General features: G+C 38.6%; 2 protein-coding genes across 7 annotated transcripts; one reads left to right on the forward strand and one right to left on the reverse strand.

Annotated features, from left to right (window-relative positions):
• The first annotated feature begins 4181 nt into the window (after positions 1-4181).
• Positions 4182-15973, forward strand: LOC122057425 (probable serine/threonine-protein kinase kinX). Of its 4 annotated transcripts, none has more exons than XM_042619527.1 (3): positions 4182-4440; positions 5337-7104; positions 7153-7848. In XM_042619527.1, the coding sequence occupies exons 1-3, from the start codon at positions 4399-4401 to the stop codon at positions 7473-7475; spliced, it is 2133 nt and encodes a 710-aa protein (XP_042475461.1). In that variant the 5' UTR covers positions 4182-4398; the 3' UTR covers positions 7476-7848. The 4 variants fall into 4 exon arrangements, 3 of the variants coding, with proteins under 3 accessions (XP_042475461.1, XP_042475462.1, XP_042475460.1); XM_042619528.1 differs by having other exon boundaries at positions 4183-4440; positions 5337-7062; XR_006133526.1 differs by adding an exon at positions 15608-15973 and having other exon boundaries at positions 4184-4440; positions 5337-7620.
• On the reverse strand, positions 7895-17491 carry LOC122057424 (meiosis-specific protein ASY3). 3 transcript variants are annotated; one of them, XM_042619524.1, is made up of 11 exons: positions 17130-17490; positions 16544-16627; positions 12275-14332; positions 12042-12183; positions 10881-11015; positions 10702-10768; positions 10420-10569; positions 10263-10321; positions 9956-10090; positions 8692-8783; positions 7895-8152 (listed from the first exon to the last, which is right to left on the reverse strand). In XM_042619524.1, the coding sequence occupies exons 2-11, from the start codon at positions 16574-16576 to the stop codon at positions 8084-8086; spliced, it is 2940 nt and encodes a 979-aa protein (XP_042475458.1). In that variant the 5' UTR covers positions 16577-16627; positions 17130-17490; the 3' UTR covers positions 7895-8083. The 3 variants fall into 3 exon arrangements, 2 of the variants coding, with proteins under 2 accessions (XP_042475458.1, XP_042475459.1); XM_042619525.1 differs by lacking the exon at positions 16544-16627; XR_006133525.1 differs by lacking the exon at positions 7895-8152 and having other exon boundaries at positions 9956-10101; positions 17130-17491.
• Between the last annotated feature and the right edge of the window lie 534 nt (positions 17492-18025).

Below are 18025 nucleotides of genomic sequence, written 5' to 3' on the forward strand. Positions count from 1 at the left end.
AGGGGCTATTAACTAACACCAAATTTCCGCCAAATGGCAATTCTGATGGATTCAAATTTTGCATGACTTTCAAGGTTGGCTTCTAGCTCACACCACCCCACATATCAAATCACTATGAAAACTAGGGTTGGATAGATGGTGAACATATATGACTATGAGGGGGCGGGGCATGGACATACAATACACATGAAGGTGTCATTACATGAGACGGTAAAATAAAATAATTGAATTGAAAATTTGACACTTGATGAATCCAAACTTTGACCTATTTATTTAACAATTAAAATTGCCAACATCATCTTGGTAGTAGAAATACTTATTCTCATTCTCAAGTACAATTTAAAATATCATTGGCTTAAAGATGATGTATGACATATTTCCTTCTTTTAATTTAATGTGTTCTTTTCCGTTTCAATTGCATATCATGTTATCAGCATTAAAGAAAATGATCTTGGTGCTCAGCTGCTTAGCATAGTTGGTTCACACATAATGTAATAATGTATTTGCGTATAGAATATCTTGGGTCTAAGACTCCTATTCTATATCTGATCTCCACCCCCTTTATCCCTCACTTTATAACTAGGGGGAGAGAGAGAGAGTAAAACCTTAAAGATATGGGTTTCATGTACAATCTCATATTTAGATATTTTTGTATATATTCCCTCATAAAATAAGTCTCAATATTAATATTAGTTAGGGGAGAAGCACAGCCCATAGGCGACACCAATGTAGGCACAGAACGAGGCATCATACAAGAGGGTTAAGGTGTCATTTGAAAGCGGGGAAGAAAGAGATAGACACAACAGACACTAACTTCAAACACACGGGCAATGTCCCAACCTTTTTCCAATAATTAATTATGGTAAAAAGAAGCTTAGATGGCGTCAACATGACCTCAACACCCAAACATATGGAGTGGTGAAATGACCTCCCCGTCCCCATGAAAAATAGAAATCCTCTAATTATTGATGCTTCACATGTGTTTCCATTGTTCTCCACGCTGATGCAAAGTCACACTGTCTTTTAGGAAATCCTCTCCCATTATTATTTAGAGCAATAGCGACACTTCAGACATCTCTCATGAACCATAAGTCTCGATAACGATTGAACATATTTCAATTGTTAAAATAATCATTCATATTTAAATTTATTCATGGATTTTATGCATGCATGTCTTTATCTATTTTGTATTTTAGTACATATGACGTGGAAGGAGGAAAGATTCGTTAAGAACTAAATTTTCCTTTTCCTTTGGACGGGGTTGGTTGGAAAGGTATTTTTAAGAATTATTTATTGACTTTCCTAAACACCAGAATCAGCTATACGTGAGCAAGAGGTTAATCATCTTGTATGTGTACTCAAAAAATATGGAACCAATTACAACTTTTCAGAATAACGTGATAATCAGTCATTTTCAAATTATTTTGAACTTTTTTAACTTTATATTAAAAACTCAGTAAATAAGTAAATATTTTAAAAAACCATATACATATATATAAAGTAAAAAAAATAAAAAATAAGCTATTATAATGATAAATTATCTCGTCAAACCTTATATGAAAAACCTATTCTATATGCTAAAGATACTATAACCCTTGGCCACAAAACCCTGTTCATGAGTAAGTAGGCATTACTTTAAAAAAAGATGGACCCTTGTGGTTCACATCACATCGCTCAGGTTGTCAGAAACTTAACGTGGCCATAGGCCCATTTTCTTTTTCTTTTTCTTTATGTAAACCATCTCAACTTTTCTTTTTTCCATAGTTCTTTCATTACTTGACGACGAGAACACTTCACCAGTCACTTCTCTTCCAAGCCTATATATCTCTACCGCATTATATTGAGAAGGTTAAGGTCATTAGATGTCAACCCCCGTTTCATAGAGTTGTCAAACTAAGATGATTATTACAAATAAAACCAAAATAATAAGAAAAAGGATGTTCATATTTTTGAAAAAAAAAAAAAAAACTTGGTGATATGCAGATATATACAATTGAAATGATAATGTTTATCAATGTATTATAGTGTCAAAACAAAAGAGAGAAGTTTCTTCTAGCAAATGGCATTAAGGAATCCATTAACAAGGGATTACAAAATGGTTAAAATATCTGGCATAATTAATATCAATAACCATGATATATCCCATTATTTATACTCATATGAAATAAGAGACAAAATGACTAGGAATAAGTATATAGTAGAATTGATTTCCATCAATTATGAGTTAAACCGAATGAGCATTGATTGGAAATCTATCGTAATTGGTTGAAATTGATTGTACTCACCTCTACCAAATCTAATTAAGTCGGATTTAACACATGGAGAATTGAATTTAATTAGAATTGCTCTATTGATACGGGTTGGTATGGCTGATCCAACTTATGATGATCATAGTTTGAAAAATGTGGATACTTGAATCATTTCTATCTTTCCCTTTAATTAATAAATAAAAACAATAAGAGAACTCCCAAATGTGTATTCCTCATCAAAAAAACAAAAATGTATCGTAATTGCCAATAGCCCTTGCTCAGGTGGCTTGCGACATCTCTCAACATTGAATAGGTCTTGAGTTTCAAGCTGTATTGCAGCAAAAAGTGGATTATATTGTGAAGAATTTGGGATAACTGCGGTGCAATCTCGCTTTCTACACTGCTTAACACAACCATTCTGTCTTGGTTAAGGATCTCCACCGTCTTTATTGTCTTGTTTCCACCCCCAAAGACTCCCTGATCCCTAGGATCTTTCCTAGTTTTCCTTTTCTTTTCTTTTCTTCTTCGGTAGGATCCTAGTTTTCTCAAATACTGTAATTTTGTTGTGCTATGTAGTCCTTAAAAAATTCTACCAAAAAAATATATATAATCCTTAAAAATATGTATTGTAATTACTTAGACAGCAGAGAGAGTGAGAGAGAGATGCTTCCAGCTATAAATTACCCTTCAAATTATTTGTGTACAAATCCAAGTCCAGAACTCCAGATTTTACGAAAATTCTCACAATCTAGGCAGTGACAAAATTTCATACGCCAGCATCCCCCCACCTTATCACTATTCACTTGAAACATGAAAACCAATCAAAGGCATGCCATGTGGGATCCGGATCAAGATCCTCTCCATAGAATGCATCGTCCATAGAGTGCCCATAGAGGCTTCTATGCACGATAGGTGGAGAAAATGAATCCAACCATCCTAAAGAAAGAAAATGATTTTTACCCACTTAGATGATTTAGGCGAGAGAAACCTGCCGCTACACCCACCCTTCTCTCTCCTTCTCTCTCCGCCCCGTTCACCGTTGCAACCCACATCCATTGCGATGACGCCCTTTGCATATCTCCTTCGTTCTCTCTCCCCCTGCTCCCTTTGAATCCCCAATTCCCCTTCTATTTGCTTTTCGGCAAACCCATCACCTCTAGTCGACATATCTCTTTCTCCTTCTCCACCATCTCCATCCCAATCGCCAATGGCCGAACATGGGATTAGGATTGGAATGGAGATTCTGATGCGCCATGGGTTGTAAACGACTGGCAATGTGTGTTGGGTAGAAATCTTTATAAGGACATAGGCAATGGATGTTGAGCCATAAAAGTTGAGTGGATCTTAGGTTGATGATTTCATAACAATTTTTCATGGTATAAATTCATTACAAAATATTTATCCAAAAAAAAAATCAAAGAGCAAAGCCTTCAGATCTTAAGCTTTCTCAGACCTCCTCCATGATTAGTTTGATCAAGGTTTTCTGACGTCTCCTTATACGTTTTTGGGATGGAGGTTGGAGAGGGAAGTCTGTAGATTGAGTTAGGATGTCAGGTATGGGTCAAAATAAGGATTGAATGGGTTAAGTGGATAAAAATCATTTTCTTTCTTTAGGACCGTTGAATTCATTTTCTCCAAGTATCGTGCACTCAAGTTTCTATTAACACTCTATGGGTGATGCACTCTATTGAGAGATCCGGATCCTACCATGTGTCCCCAACTTTGGAAGGAATAATCCTATGTCTCTAATCTCAAACTAAAGGAAAAATAATAATAATAAAATAAAGAGTGCCGGCGTCCCATTTGATAATAAATAGTAAGAAAAGGGCTAATAAATAAGATTAATGTAATTTACGAGAATTTCCTTCGGGGAATGACTTAATGGGTTTCCACTTTCCTCTTTCCTCTTTCCTCTTTCCTCTTTCCTCTTTCCAGTCACACACCAGCTCATGTGAGTATGTCACCATCTGTTTTTCTCTTTCATCTCTTTTCTCCAGTTGGGCTCTGGGCTACCTTTGCAAATTGCAACCGCCTTTTTGGGTCGTCACAATCGTCTGAGCTTCTCCTTCTTCTCCTTCCATCCGTTATTCTTTTCTTCATCCTGAGCTCAACTTTAAGTGGGTAGCTTTCTCTCTCTCTGTCTCTCTCCATGGCTAGCGTGGGTGTTGTTCCAGATCACAGTTCTGATGAGGTAAGGAATTATCATTTCTTTACTAAGCACTTGTAGAAGTAACAAGATCGGGTGGGTATTAGAACTTGTCCATCTCTCCAATAGAGAGATACTACGTGTTTGAGTTATTGGAGGAGGAAAACGTTGTTGAAATTTCATCTGTTTCACTGTCACTCTTTATGATCCCCTTGATGTATTCTACTACTCTTTTGAGTTCTAAGTCTACTTTTCACCAACGGTAGTAGGTAGTAGGTTCATGGGTTAAAGTCCTATGTATTAATCTTTCTTCTTCTATGTTTTTCAAACTGGGAATTTTAGCTTTCTACTAATTTGTTCTTCTTTTTTTGGGGTGATGAGCTGATTTAATTTTCCGAGGATAATTCTGAAGTTTTAAGCTGATAGATCTTAATTCAGAAGAAATCCGTTATTGAAGTTATGTGAAGAGCATCTAATCGTAGCAATAATCAGAGTTGGTTATTAGTTGATACGATATGGATTGATATTTGATGGAGGTCCTATTTCATCTTTCTTCTTAATTTTCAACACAAAATTAACACACGTCTTTTCCAGCTGGAGGTCCCAAATCTTACAATTTGTATAGAACCTCTATATAAGGCAGTAACGCTGCAATATGGAGTACATGAGCTTCAAATGCAAAACTTAGAAAGACTTACAAGTTTTCAATATAAATTCATAGTTAATGATTATTTGTAATCCCATTGGAGATCTAGTTACTGCTCGTCTCATCTAGCTAGGGGTCTCATGTCGTACTGTCGTAGCCACATTTAATGGAGATTTTGGAACCTTCTTAGTTCTTACCGTTTCTTTCAAATCATCCTTCCTCCTTCCTAATGTGTATGATAGTTCTTATTCTTGACTTCTTGTGGGTTGTATCTAATTGATTTGAATTATTTCAGCAAATCGAGAAGAAGGGAATTGAAGAACTGCAGACTGTTGAACAAGGGGGTATTCCTCCATCCAGTGAAAATAAAGTGCCTGATGGAGAAGAAGAGGCCAAAGCTCAGGAGGAATCTGTAAGTGACAACGTACCTACTGAATCAGAGCAAGAAGTGGCAAATACACAGATTGTGCCTCCTGTTGTTACAGATGCTGAAAAAGTTGAAAAGTTTGATGAGGCCCCTCATTCAGATGTTCCAGTTACAGATGATTCACAAGTGGGAGTAAGTCCAGATTCGATACTGGATATATCCTCTGTTCCAGGATCTGTTGTTGAGGCTGTTGAAAAAAAAACAGAGGAATCACCAGATGTTACTGAATCATCAGTTGAAGCCTTGGAGAAACCAGTGGAACACTTGAAAGAATCTCCTCCAGGAGATTCAGAATCAGAAGTGGGAAAAGAGCCAGAAGAAGTTTCTGTGGTGGAGCGTAAACTGGTAGAAAAACCAGAATCAGTTGTGGAAGTGGAAAGGAAACAACAAGAACAATCTCAACAATTTGACGAGAAATCTGAGATGCTTGAGCCTAAGGAGACGGTGGATAGAGATATCACCAATGATGGAGGGACCAAAGTTGATGAGTCTTCGAAGGAAGAAATTTCCATTCTGGAACCTCAAATGGTAGAAAAGCCAGAATCAGTTGTTGAGGTCGTAGGAAAACCTCAAGAGGCTGGAGAAGTTGAGGAGAAATCTGAGACGCTTGAGCCCAAAAAAAGTATCAATAATGATGGAGGAAAAGATGGAGAGACCCAGGTAGACGAGTCCTTGAAGGAAGAAGTTTCTGTAGTGGAACCTCAAACACTAGAAAAGTCGGAATCAGTCAATGAGATGGGAGGAAAACCATCAGAACAGGCTGGAGAAGTTGAGAAGAAATCTGAGATGCTTGAGCCCAAAGAAAGTAACAATCATTATGGGGGAATATATGGAGAAACCCAAGCAGACGAGTCCTTGAAGGAAGAGGTTTCTGTAGTGGAACCTCAAACACGAGAAAAGTCAGAATCAGTCGATGAGATGGGAGGAAAACCATCAGAACAGGCTGGAGAAGTTGAGAAGAACTCAGAGATTCTGGAGCCTAAGGAGAGCATGGACAGTGATGTCACGAAAGATGAACCAACACCAATTGAAATGGTCAAGTATACTGAGCCCTTGAAGGAAGAAGAGGTCACTAAAGATCAGGACATTGTTGCATCTGAATCAGATACAGTAGTTTGTGCTGGTCAGGAAGCAGATTTTGGTCTGAAAGAAGATGGAATAAGATCTGTTACTCCAGATATCGTGGAAAATGTCAGTGTCGATGATACTGAGAAAGAAGTTGGGGTTGATGGGGAGAAGGAAGCAATGCAAGTGGGAGAGTGTGAAGCAAATAAGGAAGAGAAAGTTATGAACACTGAAGAAAGCAAAGACTTGGATGTGAAAATAGAGGAGCTGACGGAACCTGTGCGAACTGAAACCATTGAAGAAAAGGAGGCAATGGATACTAAAATTGAAGAGAATGAAGAAAATAATGTCAAAAAAGAGGAATCAATGCTACCCGAGCCAACAGGAAACAAGGACGTGGGTGGCTCCTGTGCGGCAACTAAAGTTGCGGAAAAATCTTCCAAGGAACAGAGTGCTTCTAGAGATGCTGAAGTGGTCATTGAAGAGAAAAAAGAGCAGGATGCCAAAGTTGATACACCAGATTTAAATGGTAAAGTGCAGGATGCCAAAGTTGATACACCAGATTTAAATGGTAAAGTGGATGTGGTAGATACTAATGTTATCAATGAACCCATTGCAGAGTCCAAGGAGTCAGAGTTAGAAGGGAAGGTGGAGGAAGCAATACAGTCCTGTGTAGATAATGTGGATAAAAGAGAAGTGCCTGAAGAAACTGCAAAATCTGGATCTCCAAATGTGGAATTATCCAAAATTGAGGATAACTCAAAAACTGATCAGGAACCTCCTAAACAAGAAGTTCCAGCAAAGCCCTCTCAAAAGCAATCTAATAACATCATATCAAAGGTGAAGCAGTCATTTGTGAAGGTCAAGAAAGCAATCATTGGGAAATCTCCAAGCTCAAAAACCCTCTCTTCTGCAGCCAAGGGTGATATACAAGTTAAATAATGGACAAGGGTCAAGGGAAGTTTCAAGTTGAATTGCCAAACATGTTTTTCCTCTGGTGATTGGTGTGTCATAGATGCTGTAAATGTCAGGTTTGCTGTGTCTTCCATGGGGTGCCCGTGGGATGGCAAGTGGGTGTATATAGAAGGTATGGGACCATGAACTAGCTGTGTGTGTGTGTGTGTGTGAGGATTTTGATGGTTACCTATTCCTATGTATTCCAGTTGTAAGTATTGCTTGTATTTGTTGGTGTTTTGTTTTGGTCAGTACTTATGGCCTTTGTGATGCATCAGATATTTCACGACTGGTCTATTGACGTATGTTTTTCGTATTGAAATTGTGATTAGTAATATGATATTATTCTTTTGCCATGTAAGTTCCCTTGTCACATGGTATCCCAACTACGGATGCTATAAGTGGAGTGACAGAAACTGATACAAGCTTTGGCATTATGAAAGTACTAAAATGCACAAGTCCTACACTCTGTTAGACAGAAACTTCCTAGAATGAAAACTTCTAAGCCCCTTTTTTTTTTCTATCCAAAAAATGAACCTGTCATCTCTCTTCCTTCTGGGAGTCTCGGGTTTAAAATGTAAAACTGAAACTCGCCATCAATTGAGAACACCTTTCGAACTCTCATTAATCACATGCTTCAGTTCGAGCATCTTATCCCTCGCCACCTGCAGTGAATGAAAACAAAGTCGCTTGTGTTATCTTCAACAAACCATCAAAAGAATAGAGCTTTCTCCATTATTTAGCATACGCTAATTGTACGGTGTAGACATCATAGGAAGACAATGGCCTACAAGGCAATGGCGAAAAAGAATCAGGCCACTTGACTTATGAGTGGGAAGATCAACTGTATGATCACAGGAATGAACATATTCTTGTGATCTTCTGGAATCTGGATGTATGAGAAGACATGGTGAATGGTTCAACAAGAACAAGTCTATTATTGTGATGATCCAAGTCTCTATTATTGTGATGATCCAGTGGGGAAATGGAGAAGGCATGTTATACTCAAGTTTATTTGATATTTCAAAGGCACTTACATCCGTTTATCTGTCTAATGTTTCTGAACAGCCAACAGAATGGTTAGCAGTTACACCTGGTTAACTGCAAACTATATCATCCTAAAACAGTACCGTAGCCTCTTGAGTCTTCCAGCAACAAATTTCCTTATTACTCGATTATCAATGAAAAAGAAGCATTTACTTGCCTTGTGGATTGTAGTGATTCTCCTCTCAACCTCACCAAGTTGGGCCTCTATTGACTCTTCCACTTGCAGGAGAAGCTTTCGATGTGATGCCTCTGAATCAATAAAGTTGATCAGGAAAAGAAAAGAAAAAAGGAATGGAAAATAAAATGGTAGTTTTTTTTTTTTTTTGGTAGATAAGAGTTGGATGCCTTTGATCGGTATACGTACATCATCACAAGATCTGCAATTTCTAAACTATAAGTATACCAAGAAAATTTGGGACCTTGGGACTCGCAATAAAAAAAACCCCAAATGTTTAAGAGGCAGCTTAATTTAATCATTAAGGAAATGACCAGCAAGACACGGATGCAGCTTTTCAGTGCTGGTGACACAAAATAGAGGGGCAGCTCTAGGGTGAAGGGTCTAGCAGGTCCCACATTTCATCACCCCCTGGGTCTAGCAGATCTCACATTCCATCACCCCATTTTTTTTCCAACCTAAGAAACAATGCCACATGGGATTTTGAACCACAACTAGAGGGGGAGGGGAGAAGGGGGAAAGCACACGGTACGTGAAGACTTTACAAGAGATTCAAACTCCTGACCTAAGATGCTTACGCTCTGCAGCATATTAACCCAATTGCACTAACATTTGCCTTCACACCATTATTTTTTCTTTGGTGGAAACCACCATTTAGTTTCACCAGTACGTTCAAATGAGTCGAGAGGATCTGAGGGCAGAGGAGTCTGGCTGCATTCATGGTTACAGATACCTTATGCAGCCATGCGTGTGCAAGTGTTAAAAGAGGATCCATGGTTTTTACCAAATTCTGGGCCCACTTCAGGTGGGACAGAGGTTTATATCCTCTTTTATCACAATTGAAAATACCAGTGAAACAAAGCAATGGATTTGGGGTGTGAGATGATGGCATCAAACTGTCAAGAGAAGTTGAACGATAATCCAGAACTCATTCGCCAATCTGCCACTCTCGGGGCATGGCTCGTTTGATTTGTGGATCCCACTTGTGATATTTGATATTATCCCGAAACCAGTGTAAACTGATGACAAAAATCAACCTCTCCCTCCCCCTACGCTACCCCATCCCCAAGGAAATATTAAAAAGGAAACGACTGATAACAACCTGGACTTTGACTTCTTTTGACTAAACCCAAATTCCATTTGGCCTCATCCAAATAGATTGAAATGTTGGACTGTAATCTTTTGAAGGAACAAACACTGTTATGACAGATTCAAATTCAATCAAAGAAAGAGGAAATAATCATACTTTGTTTTGCTGCAGCTCCTTTTAAGTCCATCTTGTAGGCTTCCAGCTCTTCAAGTGTGCTCTTTGAGTCCTGGAGATGCTGGTTAACCTCTTCCTTGAACTTGTCCTGTATTACCTTCAGTCTTTCTTGTTGCTCTGAATCAGAACTTAATAAAACGTCAGAGTTATATTCATCTCACACCACCTCTTTTTCATCGAATCTACTCTATCTACAACTGTTGTCCATTAATAGCATTGTCGAATTCCGTTGGACAATGGAGACATGGCATATTTTGGTCAAAAGCCCTAGCCAAAGTTGAATTAATACCTTCAAATCTTGTTTCCAGGCGTTTCCTCTTAGACTTGCCAAGGCTTGTGAACTTCCCTCTGGAATAAATGCAATAAAGTAAATGGAATTAAAGAGCATCCATCCCTATCTATTTGTTTCTTGAATTGATAGAAAGCATTGAACTTTGGTCACATACACGTCTGCCAGAATCTGAGACTCAACATTCTGTAGTTGCAACTGTATCCGCTCAGCAACAGATGCCAGGATCTGAGAGCATTTCTTGCTTGTCTGTGACTTCACTCTGGATTTAAATCTCTCTAAAGATAGAGCAAAAAGAGCAACAGTCCTGATAGATTGTAAGGAAAAAAATGAAAGTCAAAACCAAATGGCATACAAGGTATAAAAAATTTTGAATCCCAAGAAGGATTTGATTTATCTGAATGATAAAGTTTTTTATTTAGCAGAAGATAGGAAAAACCTCTCCAAGCCATCTTCATAGTTTTGGTCAGAAGGTCCCTGGACCCCATTATTTTTCTCTTCAGTCCCTGTCAAGTTTATAAAGGTGCAGATAAGAGATTTGATACAATGGAAAACAGTGTACAGCTGGTACCGATGTGGGGGAGAGAGCAAGATACTAATAAACTAACAAACATGTACCTCTCAGGGGTGTTGAGGTGGTGCCGATTTCGCAGATTTTAATTCCTTCCTGGTCACGAGGTCTCTTATTTGCACGAATCATGGCTGGTGGTTTTTCAGGCCTACCTGGAGACCATTTATCTGTTGGCCTGCAACCTGCACATGACCACTAGAAGCATGTGATGAGGACAATCATTCGGTTTTTCCTATTTCCTTTTCCTTGGAAGAAACATAAGATGGTGCGACCATATACAATATGTAGCCACCAATTAATCAACTCGGTTAACCAACCCTATAGCTAAAAAAGGCATCAACTAGGTGAATTTTGTTACGGGAGGGTATTATTGTTATTATTATTATTAGTAGTAGTAGTGGTGCTGCTGGTGGTGATGGTGGTGGTTATTATTATCATCATGATTCATTAATCAGGCATTAGTAGTGTTGCAAGTAAAATTAAAATCTCGGATTGCTATATTGTTGAACATCAGGTGGATAGTAAGATCATCAGACCAGCATGATTTTAGGCTAGCCAGGAGGCAGCACCAAAAATAAACCGCACAGCACTGATCATAGAGCTGGTAGAACATGGCTTCTTTAGAGAGCATGTAGATTTCTTAGACACTCCTTGAATTTTCTGTGTAACACATGCAGACAGGCAGATCCTATGGTGGTTAGTACAATGCTTTTTGCACAAATGAGCATAATGAACATAGCACAAAAACCAATTCCAAATAAGATCTGTGTCCATATCATGTAATCAAGTTTGTATAATTCCAAATATAATACTAGCCTAAATTCATCCAAACTCAACCCATTCTAGTATTTTCAAGTTTTGCCAAAAGAAGCTGGCTACACTTGTATGTACTAGTAACAATTTGAGATGGTATAAAGTGATGACAAATAAGGACATGAAGTCATGACTCATTAAGTATAGATATAACCAATTGGATGTGCTAGCAGCCTGGAATAGTGTTGCTAACTCTTCAATTGGTTGTTTAGGTTTATGTTAAGTTAGGAACAAATAAAAGGGTGTGTGGGCAGGAGGGGGAAGCCTTAATTAATCGTAAGATTCTCTGAGGCAACTTATTTTGTTATATCTTATTTCTTTTTATGGAGCTCCATTATGCAGGTATGAAAACTGTATTTGCATAGATGTTTGCAGATGGATGGATGGTTTACAACCTTTACTGATGGGCAAATCTTCTTCCAAGCTTGCAGCATCTTGTTCCTCAGATGACTGAGAAAGCTGAGATTCAGCACCATTTTCTCCCATGGTAGGAAGCAATTCCCTGATAGATGACTTTTTAAGCTCCCCAGTATCATGCTTAAAAATTAATAAGGAAAGAACCAAAGCATAAAAAGGCAAGCTACATTTTAGCTTTGAATAATGAAGCCTGTAAAGAAATTATGGATACAGAGGATTCTGATCTCTCATGCAATGCAAAAGAACCTCGTTTTGAGGCCCCCAAAGTCCTCAGGCTACAGCAACCTTCTACCATAGATCTTCTCTCAGCTGGTGCAGAGATGCAGACATCCTGGTTTATCAGTTCCCTTGCTGGCAACAGTGGTTTTATTCCAAACATTGAAGTGTGAAAATCATCTTTTGGATCATTCTTCTCTGATGATGGGCTTCGTAGACCACCTTGATGCTGTGCATTCATTAGTGCTTTTGGGGGACTGTTAATTTTTTCTTGTTGATTTGTCTTCTTCCTTGTAGGGGGGCAATGGAGATTATCATCTAGGAATCCACTCTTTGGTTGAAGGGAGTCTCTGTTATTCTGAGGAGGGTAACCATGAGTATTTTCCATGCCATTAGTACATGGCACTGTCCTCTCAGCTGGGAGTGCTGTTGTCCTATCAGTACTTTGCAGACATTCTGTTTTATCCTGAAGATGATTATGCGAAGCATCCAGTCGATTTCTATGAAACATAGTCCTCTTCACCGGAGGTGGTGTTTTTCTCCTCTCAGCGCCACACAGGGTATCCTTAGAACCTTCCATCCTACCATTTGACATCATCCTCTCTGATCTAGGTGGTGTTCTATCATTGGCTGGCAGACTCATGTCTTTCTCAGCTGGAGGTGATATTTTTCTCATGTCAGCAGCTCGCAGATCCTTACTGTCAGCCTGCGGAGACGAAACATGAGAACCTTCAATTCTAGAATGCAAAATCATCCTCTTTGCTGGCAGTGGTGTTTTTCTCCTATCAATGCATTGCAGAACCGTATCTGTGTTATCCTTTTGGGGGATGTAAATCTTCCGTGGTGCAAGTCTACTACCATTTCTCTCATCCTTCTTCCTCCTAAGCATAGAGGAACTGCCATCCACAGTCCCACGCAATCTTGTAGACCATCCTTCTGCATCATCAAAAGAGAAAATGTTCTTTTGAAATTTACCCCTATGGTTCAAGGAAGGTGATGCATGTCCTCCATAGTTAACCTTGTGCTGCAACTTTAATCGCACCACAGCTGGAGCTTTTTTCCAAGTTGAAGAACGAGTGACTGGTCTTCTGCAAGTCTGATTGGTGCTTTGAGTATCAGTTTCTATTGTATCCGACAGCTGTCTTAGCTTCACAGCTTTGTTACCCTTTTGGTACAAATGACCAACTTTCTTTGAATTCTTTCCACCCATTTCAAGAATCTGGGACTGTGATACTGGAATCTGCTCAATGGGAAAAGGCGTGGACTCTATCTGCATTGTATCTGAGTTGGGTTTTGGCTTGACAACATTATTGCCATTTTGGTTCAAATGACTAACCGGCTTCAAATTGTCCATGCCCACCTTAGGAGTCTGAGCAGGAGTATCTGGATTTTGTTCATTTGGTGAGGGAGCAGTCCCTAATATCTCCCAAAGCTTCATTCTTAGATCTTCATTGCTTCTCTTTGCTGTTTTATCTGTTTCTCCCTTTTCTGTTCCTCCATCCGGCACACAGACTTCCAGTGCTGCTGCAAATGCAGATTCTTCCACCCTTTTTGTGGTTCCATCATTTCCCAATGCCCTCCCATAGGTTACACTGTCCAGTTTCTTGCCCACTCCATTGACTGAATGTAAAATTGAAGTCTGTTTTGCATAAAAATGAAGTGCCATTTGTCCATTTGCTTTGCTGAATTTTTTCTGTGTACCATTGGCAGACCGTAAAACTGAGGTTTCTTTAGCAAAAAAGTTATCTGTCTTAGCAGTTGTTGTTTCTTGATGCAAGGATCTGGTACTAGTCCATGGGGAGACCTTGTGCATAGGATCGGCTGCTTGCTTTATTTCCACAGCAGTCACCATTCCTGACTTATTTCTGTCGTCTGGCATTTTTCCTCTATTTGAAGTTACTTTTTCTGTATTTGAAAGTGAAGACTTTTTCTCCTCTCCATCTCCAGATCTCAGTTTCACAGTTTGATCTGCCATAACTCCAATGGACATCTTTCTGGACTGGCTACAAGGATGATTGTTGCTGCCAAAGCTCCGACAGTTGCTTCTTCGATCCTACAAATTGTTGCAGTGAATTAATTACCTAGGTTTATCAGATCATGCTAGATGAGAGAGGGGGGTGAGAACCTGCACACGGTTAGTGAAAAAAGTGGGATTCATCCCCAAAACGATAAAATAAAGACGAGATGCAAATTAAAAGTGAAAGGGGAAAGTGCACTCGCTGTATCTACAGAGGTGCCATTTGGAATATGGAAACAGAGATTGTTAAGAAACTCATCTCTAAAGAGTAAATCTTGTGAAGGAACCACAGTGCGAACTCGAAAATAATGATTTTCCACAAAATGCCATTCAGGCAAGCAACAATTTTCTCTGAAGTTAGCAATAGCCCTATGGCCAAAACACATGTAGCCATGCAGGAGAATTGGGAGTCGGGACTACCATCTCAGGAGCCTTCAAAAGTGAGATCAAAGTTTACAAACCTAATTAACCAACCATTTTATGTGCTGACCTATATGTGGAGCATTTTTTCACCACCAAATAGCTTAGTAAATCAGGTGGCTATCATCATATGTTGATTACCTTTTGCTCTTGGATGTGCTCCGGCCTGTTGTGCACCGTGTGTGTGTGTATGTCTTGTCAATTGATCTTGACAATATTTTTTACCAAACAAGTAAGTTTTCTCTAAGTTATGAGATGGACCATTTCCCTAATCATTCATTGTGATAAAAGCAAAATAGTATTGCATGTCAAGATTTATACTAACTGAAACGATGCAGGCATATATTTGCCAAGCTGACGCTTTCTTTGCCATGGAAGAATTTGAAGCAGCTGAGAAGTCATATTCAAATTCTTTACAGATTGATCCTTCCATTCGTCGTTCCAAAGGTTTCATCTGTACTTTTGACTTCTTTTTGCAGAAGAAGCAAAAACAGTGTAGAAAGGTTTCTTGTCTATCCTCAGAGCTTCTATTTTGAAATGTAGAAGCTGAATGAGTATGTGACCCAGGTTCTACAGATCCTTGTTAGGATATCATGTAGGCCACAAGCCATACATCATGTTTGCTTGCTTAGCTTCTTTGGTGGTAGATACTGGATGTTACCTTGTCTACCTCCAACCCTGTATATCCTATTGCACCAAATCGTCAAATCCCATGAATAGAGGATTTAAATGCATTTCATACATGGTGTTTTTTTCTCTTTCATTTTTGTCTTTTAACATCTAACTATTAAATGCATTGATTATTATGATAAGGAACAATTACCGCCATTGCAAAAGAAATAACCACTCTTCAATTTTGTTTTCTCTAACCATTTATCAATTCTCATACAGGCATGGATCGTTAAGCTTCAGGAGAAACTAGCAGCTGCAAATCTGCTTCCTTAGCTTCCATACCACCATTTCAAAAGAAATAACCACTCTTCAATTTCGTTTTCTCCAACCATTTCTCAATTCTCATACAGGCACGGATTGCAAAACTTCAGGAGAAACTCACTGCTGCAAGCTTTCTGGAATTTTCAGGTTTATCATTACCTCTTATCAGGTTAAGTTGACCATTGTTTTCCTCAGTCTATTTGTAAATAAATCAATAGATCGCTTAATAGAGTTTGATTTATTTGTGGTTTGGATTTTTCACTACTGAAATGTGAAATATTGGAAAATCTGAATGGAAGTTCTTTGAGTCTTTTTCATAGTGAACTTGGGTTCTCAACTAAAAGATTGCAACAAACCACAACCTCTAGATACTTTTCTACCCTCTATTCATGTTTTCTATTCTTTTCTAATATTTTAGTTCACTATCAATGCAACGTTAAGGCTGCTCCATAGCAATCTAGTGGTCTTTTTATACAGAGAGGAAGATTGGGCATTGTTTTCAGAAAAAGGGAAAAAAAAAAAAAGTCAGTTGCAGCAATCTGACATTTCTGACCAACTGGCCAGACCAGTCAAACAGCAATGTCCTTTTTCAGGTTTCCTCTCAGAAATCAGAACAGGTCAGTCTGGTTTGGTAGTTGATGTTCCCAATTTTCCAGCCATCTTAATGAGAATAATACTACTACACTTTGTTTGAGCAACATAAGCTAATCGTCTAGTTCAATTACTCTAGGGCTCACTTTCCTCAGATATTATGCCAGAAATTCTCAAGGCCTCCGAGTCATAGACTGCACTGGGCCTAAAATATTATGTCATTTTCGCTTCAATCAATCACCATTAGGCCTAAATCTTCCTATCTAGAATTGTATCTAATAGATTGTGTTAGTCAGTACTTACATCTTGAAAATTTGACCGTCTATCAAGCTCCATCTTTGTAATTCCAGTTAATTGAATGGAATGAGAGCCACAAGCAGCTGGAACCTGGAAAACAAAATAAAGATTTCACTAGTATCGAGCACAAGTCGAATTTTCAGAAACAAGCACAATTTTCCAACAGAACAGAATAATAGATGCCTGTAAACATGATAAGCAGCTAGCAACCATCAAATACTTGGTGGGAGTGAAAAACTCAAATTCTTGTCCTTAATTAAATCGAGCTTCTGAAACAACAAACGTAGCTAAACTCTATTCCTCCAGATCTGATAATCTCACGCTCAAATTCCATAACCTACATCATGCTTTCTTTTTTAAATCCGTTTGAAACGCTCGGGATCATACAGATCCAAGCTAATCATCCAGCGTCTCTAAAATCCTATCGTTTGTCTAGGATAGTTAGCTACATAGGAAGCACGCCAAAAATTTCATGAAATAAACAACGACAATCGTCATGTAGAGTAGGCTCCAACTGTATAAAAAATGATTTAAGAAGTAAAACGTTCGAGGAGAGATCAAGCAGACTCAGAAGAGGCAACATTAAACGTACCAGTTTCAAAGGAAGAAGAGTAGGGATCGAAGAAATGGTTCCCACTCCTGACCTTCGTGGCTGATCAACAGAGCAATGCTGTTACAGGCGTATACATGGATTAGGACTTCTGGAAATCCTTAATATCGATGAGCTATTCACTGAAGTTATGGAGAATTTCACATAGGAAGTAAAGGAGGGATGCCTCAGTAGAGATCGTTCTAAACGTTTTGGGAGTTTGGAGCCTTTCAGGGGATGGGGTGGGGGGTGTTGGGGAGGCGGGCAATTGCAGAAACAGCTTAACAGTTATGGGCGGGAAAGAAGAAAAAAATAAGAGAGTAATTACGTAAATTCATGATTGCTTGCACAGTGCGCGTAATACGCATCCTGCTGTTCTTTCTTCGTTGGGGCCTGGTGCCTGGGGTGTTGTTTATATAAGTACGGCTCATAATTGTGAATGCGTATTGCGCACCCCGCAGCCCGGCTTTCCTTCGCGGTTAGATAAGAATTGGAAAATTTGAACGGGAGAATCGCTTGATATGAATCAGAATTGGATGATCAGATCATGATTGTTCTAGGGAAAATTACATGATTATCTATTTTGGGTTTTTTTTTATAAAACTATCTATCAAAAGTTTCTGTTAACAAAAACACCCAAATTTAAGTTTTTCTTTATAAAACCACCCACTTAAGTTCAAGTTAACAAAAATACCCAAAATTGAGATTGGGTTTACAAAATTACCCACTCAAAGTTTCAATATAAAAAATAACCTGATTATATGTGGAATATGAAGAATCACTATTTTGAGTAGTTTTGTAAACTCAAACCTAATTTAGGGTGATTTTGTTAACTGAAACTTTGGACGGGTAGTATTGAAAAGGGAAACCAAAAAGTGGGCGATTATATAATTTTCCCA

This window comes from Macadamia integrifolia, chromosome 12 (assembly GCF_013358625.1).
Source record: "Macadamia integrifolia cultivar HAES 741 chromosome 12, SCU_Mint_v3, whole genome shotgun sequence".
NCBI lineage: Eukaryota > Viridiplantae > Streptophyta > Magnoliopsida > Proteales > Proteaceae > Macadamia > Macadamia integrifolia.

Excerpts from the sequence above, each read along its gene's own strand:
- LOC122057425 (XM_042619526.1), top strand. The coding sequence starts at position 4,399 with ATGGCTAGCGTGGGTGTTGTTCCAGATCACAGTTCTGATGAG. Across the intron at positions 4,441-5,336 it reads CAGATCACAGTTCTGATGAG|CAAATCGAGAAGAAGGGAAT; the intron begins GTAAGGAATTAT and ends GAATTATTTCAG.
- LOC122057424 (XM_042619524.1), bottom strand. The coding sequence starts at position 16,576 with ATGGAGCTTGATAGACGGTCAAATTTTCAAGAT. Across the intron at positions 14,333-16,543 it reads GACGGTCAAATTTTCAAGAT|GATCGAAGAAGCAACTGTCG; the intron begins GTAAGTACTGAC and ends AACAATTTGTAG. Across the intron at positions 10,091-10,262 it reads CCTGGAAACAAGATTTGAAG|AGCAACAAGAAAGACTGAAG; the intron begins GTATTAATTCAA and ends GTTCTGATTCAG.